Source organism: Watersipora subatra, chromosome 10 (genome assembly GCF_963576615.1).
Source record: "Watersipora subatra chromosome 10, tzWatSuba1.1, whole genome shotgun sequence".
In the NCBI taxonomy this organism is placed as follows: Eukaryota; Metazoa; Bryozoa; class Gymnolaemata; order Cheilostomatida; family Watersiporidae; genus Watersipora; species Watersipora subatra.
In genome coordinates this window covers 2,768,532-2,777,090 of record NC_088717.1, presented here as the reverse complement: position 1 = coordinate 2,777,090, position 8,559 = coordinate 2,768,532, and the positions used below count along the sequence as shown (strand labels likewise).

At 33.7% G+C, this 8,559-nt stretch overlaps 1 protein-coding gene across 1 annotated transcript; it reads right to left on the bottom strand.

Annotated features, from left to right (window-relative positions):
* Window positions 1-131: 131 nt before the first annotated feature.
* On the bottom strand, window positions 132-1,013 carry LOC137406218 (uncharacterized). The gene has a single exon (XM_068092754.1). It carries the CDS (start codon window positions 1,011-1,013, stop codon window positions 132-134), a length of 882 nt encoding a protein of 293 aa, XP_067948855.1.
* Window positions 1,014-8,559: the final 7,546 nt, after the last annotated feature.

The following is an 8,559-nucleotide window of genomic DNA, read 5'->3' as shown; positions in this document are numbered from 1 at the left end:
CTTATCTCTTTTGGGTCCACAGTATAAAGCATAGCATGTGTTCCAACTGTGTAATGATGAACTGTTTTAGTTGATTGTTTGTCCTGCATTTGTTTGCTTTCAGTTAAGTGCTTAATCTTCTGCGATTGACATTAGTTGATTAATCCATCAACTGAGATTCCAAGCTGTCGAATACCATTTCTTCCTAGAAGGTTGAGACTTGGTGTTTTGCTTATGACAAAATGTAATTGCTTCTCATGTTGATGTGAATCTAGCTTTGTTTTGACGAGACAGACTCCTAGTATGTCGATATTGTCTTTTGTTGCGGACTCATAATGAACTTCTGAAGTTTTGAGGGTAGGGCTCCCCATTTTCTTCCAGTTGTCCAGAGATATGAAGTTGTCTCCCGCTCTAGTGTCCACTTCCATAGTCATTGCGTGACCTTGTAATTCAAAGTTGACATGTAGCTGTGGATTAGCGTTGACGGCTTTGACAGCCTTCACTAAGTTCAGAGGCATAGCACCTTTCTGCTTTTTACGGCAGATGATTTCTAGATGTCCTGTAAGTTTACAGTAATTGCAGGTATATTTCTTATATCTGCATTCGATAGATTTGTGATTAGATTTTCCACATTGGTAGCATTTCTGTTGATCTGCAGATGTTGACGGTTTTGAAGTTGTTGTCGTCTTGTTTACCACCTTGACAGGATTTGCTGCACCATAAACTGTTTCCTTTGCCACTTTTGCTGCTTCTTCCATTTCCATAGCAGCTTCGATAGCTCTGACAAAAGTAAGGTCTTCATCTTTCAATTTGAATAGTTCTTTAAGTATTGCTTCATTCCCGACTGAACAGATGAATCTTGTACGTAAAGCTTCATCTTGTGCATCGGTAATACTTGCAAAGTCACAAGTTGTAGCATCATGTCTTATTCTTGCTGCTAACTCTTGGATTGTCTCTCCTAAATTTTTTTTTATATTGCTCCAGTAACAATATCTTTTGCTAACAATGAAAGTTTTAGGGTTATATTGAGTCATCATGTAGTTCTCAATATCTTCTATTGTCAGTTTGTTGACTTCTTGTTTGTTGATCTGACCAGTCAGTTAATTGTTTGTAAATGACTTTTGATTGATTGGTTAGAAATATCTGTGGAACTCGATCTTCAGTAATAGAATTAGCTCCTATGAATGTCCTGAAGCGCAGTAAATAGTCTGTCCACAGCTCTGTATTTGGGTCAAAAGCAGTAAAATTAGGAGTAGTTCCTCCTGCTTTTATTTCGGTCTTCTGCGTTAACAGTTCGATCAGCCATCTATTTTCTTCCTTCTGCTGTTCCATCTGCTCCTTCTGCTGCTTCATTTGTTCTCTTTGAAGAGCCATCTGTTGAGTCAGCAGTTGAATCAGTTGCTCAGTTTGAGTAGACATTGTAGGGAAAATCTCAAGTAGAGTTGACCTGTAGAATGTCCAGCTGAAAAGTGTCCTTGTTGCCAATTATATCCTTGTCGCCAATCCCATCCTTGTCGCCAATAATATGTTATGTTCTCATTGTAACGTTTTTTATTCCAGTACTGAGTTTACAATGAATTGGTAAAAGACATCCCAAGTATATATATGTATAGATAGCTGTTAGCAAAAGTATTATCATGGAATTATACATAAATAGCCAGCTATGTATAATGACATAGCCAATATCATTTGCCATGTAATGCCCTGGCTATCCATTGTAATGTCCCAGCAGCTTCGGAGCTAGATAACGCACATTAAATTGTTAATTTTTAAAGATATTTTTAACGTTTTAAAATTAGAATTCACTATAACAATGGTTGCTGTTACATCGGTGTTTATAAAAAGTATTTTCATCGTTCATCAAAATGCTTTAGAGTCTTTAGGTAAGATCGTAAACCACATTGTGAATGAATCTGGATACAACGGCTAGAATATAGACCATAGTTACTTTGAATCATAAGCTAGTTCTGATGATTGTGATGATCGATCTTCTAAGGTACATTGACACTACAATCATGGCAAGCACCACAACAACAACAACAACAACAACAAGCAAATTAATTGCTAATGATGGAACCGAACCATTATCAGTACTATTTTTTGATAGCGTCTACTGATCCCTTTCTAATAAGGGTATGTAAAAATCAAAGAATGTCAAAATGGCGGGCGAGTAGAAGTGGTGTTCATTTAAAGGGTGGCTCTGTATTTTTCAACAGTTTTTCTACAGTTTCATTTGTTGGAGGTGACGTTCAAATAAAGGTGGTGTTCCAAGATATGTTGAGGTTTTACAATATATAGAATAACTGAAAGCTGATCTGATCTGTTTAACATTAAGATTGAGACTAAACATCCAAATAGAATTGCTCTCGTAGAACATGTGACACAAGAACAATTAGACACAAGAGTAATTGTCGTTGGATGCCCTACCTAGAACCACCAATGGTCCTTTTCTGACTCAAACTACCATTCTACTGATAATATGCCAGGGCCCATACATCATACACCTCTGAACTACAGCTGCCCTAATCAATTCTTACCTAAAGTTCATCTGAGCAGCAATGAGATATAAATATTATTCAGCAAACTAAACTGAAATTTTGAACACTTACTTGGAAGGTCTGTTCTTATCCATGGTTCCTGACAACACTCCATAAATGTTGCTGCTGTGCAAAATAGATACTTAAGAGTGTCAAACGCTGCCGTGAATGGATTAGCGTTGGCAGATCTAAAGGTGTAACTGAAGAAAGCCACCCAGAGCAGCGCAGCCTGGAGTCTCATGTTCTCTTGTTTCTGTCATGTCATAAATGTTAATTCGTGTTATACATTTTATTTTTATCAATAGGAATAAAATATAAAATTAAAACATGCTGTCATTATTTCGGTAAAAACAACCAAAAATAACCTTAAAAGGAACAGAATTTGTAGGTCTTTGGTAAACACTTTTATTATTACCAGCTGTACAGAACCTAATAAGAAGTACTGTAATACACCTGGAAATAATATGTTTTATATGAGTTTCCTGTGTATTGCTCCACAACCTAAAGATGGGGTGAGATGTGTGTATGACAATAGAGTTATGTGGAACAAATAGAGTTATATATAAAGCCCAATAGAGTTATATAGGGAGTAAAATTGAGTTATATATTGAGACAATAGAGTTATATGTGGAGTAAAAATGAGTTATGTACATAGCACAATATAGTTATATATACACTACAATGAAGTTATATATGATGTACTATAAAATTATATATGGAGTATAATAGAGTTATATATGAAGTACTATAGAGTTAAATATACTGAAGTACTTTAGAGTTATATATGAATTGCAATTGAGTTGTAGGTTCAGTTTCCATAAGTTTCCACTTATGTTATGAATTGTAGCGGTACATGTACTAGTAACAAGTTGATGATCAATGGAGGATTATTTACTGACATTCTATACATGGATGTGTGAAATATATTTCATGTATTTTGTACACTAGAACAACAGCAAACAAAATGTAAATTGCAAAAAACATAAAAATTATTGCCATTGACATGCAAAAAATATTTCAAACTCTCATTTTACCACCTACCTACTTGTCATTACATCGCAAAAACAAAAATTTGAACAGATATATTTGAATTCAAGTATATCTACATGTATTCAAAAAATCAACATAATTTAGAAGAATGATTCAGATAGCTAATTTCGCCTTGCACACATTATGAATCTGCTTTTACTAAAAACTTTTTCTATAGGAGAAGGCGTTGCAGGGAGAGACATGCTTAGCAAGCATTTGTCCTATTTTATCAGCCTGAAAAATTGTCCCATGATCAAACGAGCGGAGCAAAGTTTTATAGCTTTTATGATAAATGCACATGTGCTCACAACTTACGAAAATTATTCATCAACAACGTCGCAAACCCTTGTTTCGGAATCTCATCAACAAATTTAACCATCGTTTTGTAGAGTCGTTAAAGTATAATAACGATAAAAAACACATATAAGCCTATTTAAATATGTTACCAAGTCTTTGTAAATTGTCGACAGTCTCATAAAACTTACCCATCTGATCGGATAATACACAAATAGACAGATTAATTTGGCCGAAAATCGTTATCAAAACGCTTGGTTTATTAAAAGTTAAGACCGGCTAACGAAACGCCGAGCGACAGAGAATAGAACCATTAAGGCATTCATATTTCACGAAAACATAATGTGCACATTTCACCAGTCTATAGCATTGTCGAATTGCCGAAAGTTTCTTTAATTAATGTAGAAGTACAGAAATCATTTCTTTTTTGCCGATTTCATAGTAACTGACATTTTGGAAATTTTTGAGTACTTTGGTATTCTAACTGATGTCCAAAGCAGTGAAAGTAAAGGAAATGGCGATGATATTTTTTTCTAACGATTCTTATGAGATCATTACAATATTTAATTATAAGTTTGGATGACTATTGAAGTGTAATAGTCACATTAACAACATTGATGATGGGCAATATGTTACTGTTATTATTTTTTCTAAATAGTTTTTTTAAATAGATTTTCTAAAAGTCTATATAAATATCACAACTTCTTGATAATGTTAGCTATGACGTTTTGAAATGTAAACAAAATTGAGCATTGGTTTTCTATTATTACTGTATTACTATATTAATAATATTGGTTATTCTAATAATATCAGTGCATTTACTTCTAATATTGGCCAATATTGCATTTCTCCTATTGCAGGGGAGAGATATAAACATATAATTTTTTACTTTCATTATTGCTGTTTGTCATGACCAAACACTTTTTTAAATAGATTTTCTAAAAATCTATATAAATATCACAACTTCTTGATATTGTTAGCTATGACGTTTTGAAATGTAAACAAAATTGAGCATTGGTTTTCTATTATTACTATATTAATAATATTGGCTATTCTAATAATAACAGTGCATTTTACTTCTAATATTGGCCAATATAGCATTTCTCCTATTGCAGGGGGAAAAATATAAACATATAATCTTTTCCTTTCATTATTGCTGTTTGTTGTATATAATAACACTCACACCCAGTACATTACAACTACCATTGCAGTTATCCTATTGCGCTGCAGTGCCATTTGACTGCTAATATTGCATTTCTCAACCGTCAGTATCCTTTCTTTTTTCCAATATCATTTTGGTCGTGGGCTGTATTACAGGGGAATTTTTAGTATATTATACTAATATGCTTGGCAGTCCCGTGCACTGTGACAGATCGTAATGGATAACTACTATATGCATAACTACTTCGTGAAGAGGTGAGGTGGCTCAGTGGTGTAGTGATTAAAACACCATCCTGTAAAGCTGAGGACTTCAGTGCAATTCCCATGCGTGGTAATTTTTTCTGAACGCTCTAAGCGTGGTGTCGTACAGACAGATGGATACTGCTCTTATGTCAAATATATATATATATACATGTATATATATATTTGTGTTTTTAAATACATATATACAAATCTAAGTTTTGAGAGAAATTATTGTTGATATAGTATGGCGGAAAAAGTGAAAACAAATCGTCATTGTCGTAGCCACACTAAAAAAAATCTTATAACAAGGGCATCGTGACCCGAAAGCACACTGCATTAATTAATACTAAAAAGTGCACATTTAGCTTATGCAATCCCGGAAAGGATGTACAGTATATGAGATGGGCGATGGATGTGATAAGAACGACTTAGATTAGGGTTTACTAACACTTTATTATAGACTTGCGATTTGAATGTTGTGAGTTCTAATCCAGAATAAAAGGGATTTTCTACAGACGGTTTTTCTGTTACCAAAATTTTACTAGCTATCATTGAACAGACGAACAAAAGGCTAATTTAGAGATTTATATTATGGATATATATATTAATTTATTGGCAATTGTATAATCAAGTTATTTATTTCTCAGATCACTTATTTTTTTCATCTCAAACACCAAATCGCTTTTTCATTTGATCAAATCAAATGAAAATTCATTCAAATCGCCATAAAATGGATTTGTTTCAAATATTCACCTATTCAAATCACTACCAATTTGAATCCGCCTCTCTAACTTAAAGATTGACTTGCAACAAAATTCATGTTACAGTTATTTAGTATCAAAAGATTCACTATGTCTTACTTTGCTGTGTTGTAAGTGCAAAATATGTGGAAATGTAGTTACAAGCTTTTAAAAGCTAAAAGACGAACAGTTAATCGCAGCCACACGACACCGCCGTAGTTTGGAATCTCTTTCCAAAATGGCTCAAATGGGACGTAGTTGTACAAAATGGCTTCTGTTTACATTTTCACGCAACCTCATTCATCGAAAGGTTTTCACAAATATACTTCACGCATTCAATAAAACCATGTCTCTTGTTTTTACGCGTCTATTCTATCGTCATTGTAATGCTGTCACTTTCAGCACTGATATCTCAAAACCTACCGTAAAAGTTCGTTTAAATTTTCAACCTTGTCTCGAAGGATAACATATCATTGTCTGATAAACATGACGAACCTGTTGGTCACCTGTGATAATCAAAAAATGCTGCAGAAATTATTCGTGAAGTATGGGGTCACATGATCAGATTACGGCTAGACGATTAGACCAAACCGAAACAAAACTGTAAAGTAGCGAGCATCTATATTTAATACGGGGTTTTCGGTAAAACCCAAAGTGTTGGTCATAAACTAGTGATACGATAAGTTTTATACTGAGCCTTTTATTGTTCTTTCAATTCACGTGAGAACATCACGTGACAAAACAATAACCAAATGTAATGACTACATCAGAGAAATAAACTGATTCCAATCTACGGCGGCTTTTCATTTTTGAGATTTAAGAGCTTGTTATCACATTTCCACATATTTTGCATCTACAACACAGCAGATTAAGACATGGTGAATCTTTTGATACCAAATAACTGTAATGTGCATTTTGTTGCAAGTCAACCTTTAAAGCTTCTTCAATACCCAATCTAATCAAATGAAAATTTACTCAACTCGCTATAAAGCGGATTTGTTTCAAATATTCATCCAGTTGAATCCCCCCTATCTCTAACTTAAAGCTTCTTTATTACCCGATCTGACAAAGTTTAGCATACTTATCATTCAAAGGTTCTTCCAAAGCTTCTCTAATCTTATCCACCGTAGACACTGTTTACAATTTAGATGAGTTTGTAATCACTATGGATACTTTTGAAAAGTAATAGCAGGTAAAGGTGTCAAACACATTAGTTCAATCACATCTCACAAATGTGAAGGTCTTGTGCCTACGTTGCACCAACAAGCCAACAAAAAATCACTTACTTCTCTTTGCTAGTTCTCCACAAATCTTCATAAAATAACCCTTTTATTAAAGTCCACCAAGTATCTGTATTCAATGAAACCTTTTTGCTTTGATAACTAACCTGTACTATTGATTTTCAATAATCACGGCACATATTGTTCCTATACAATAGTAGCTTTACATAAACACCTCATTTTTTACTCACCGGTTTAAAAATCCAATTCATGCACATGCATCAGATCTTCATAGGTGTAGATTAAAAAAATCTAGGTTAAATCTTTTTAATTTATGAACCAGCTGGTCTATTTATTGTGTTATCATGTTGAGCACTTCTTAATAGTGTTGAGCACCTGCTAATAAAACTTGTTTTTAATTCTGCAGTACAAAAATCTTTTCTTTCGTGGCGTTTCAAGATTTCAACTTCAGCCATCAACAACATTCAAGAAGGCAACTCTTTAGGTTATAGAGATAAAACATTTGGTCAAGTCGCAGTTCAGTGAAGCAGAGCATGATAACTAGCCAAACCAGATACTAGCTACTAGGAATGTTTATAACATTTTTAACAAGTTGGGGTTAAAGTTCAAAAAATACACCCGAGTACTTCATGAATAACCGTAGGTTACTATTACTAACTAAACACAGAGAAGGATTTGTCTTCTCTATTACTTTAGGTTCAAGTTTAGGAAGCTAGGAATTACAAATACACCCGAGTATACCATGAACAACTAATTGTCTATTACTGCTAGCTAAACAAAGATTAGGAATTGGCCTTTCTATAATTCTATATTGAAGTTTAAAAAATTAGGCTTTTACCCTGAGTATATCATGAAAAATTGTGTACTACTAATAACTGAACACAGAATTAAACACTAACTTAGGAGTTATCTTCTCTTTTAATCTAAACGTAGAGAAAAGGCAGACAACTTTACTTAGGTCATCAAACTCATGTTCACTTATTATTTCACTAAATGTTCACTTAGATAAGAATTCAAATAAATTTGAAACCTTATCTAAATAAATAATCTAATACATGTATACAGTAATTGGTTTTAAGAGTTGAAGGAACAAATAGTGGTTTCTTTCTGTATTCTTGATGCTCTAACTTTGGAGTGAACCTCCCTTTTCCCAAATCTCATCACTGGTTTCTATGTCTACTGGCAGCAGACAATCGCTACATATAAGCCGTAGTAAAACATATTTGTTATTATTTGCGAGGACAAAAACTACCAACAACATTTCATGAAGCAACTTCATAGCTCCACCGACAAACCACCACTTAGAGCTGTTGATATTAGCCTAAGCATCCCACA

What these genes read in the sequence shown, in the direction of transcription:
- LOC137406218 (XM_068092754.1), bottom strand. Translation starts at nt 1,013, where the DNA reads ATGACTCAATATAACCCTAAAACTTTCATTGTTAGCAAAAGATATTGT.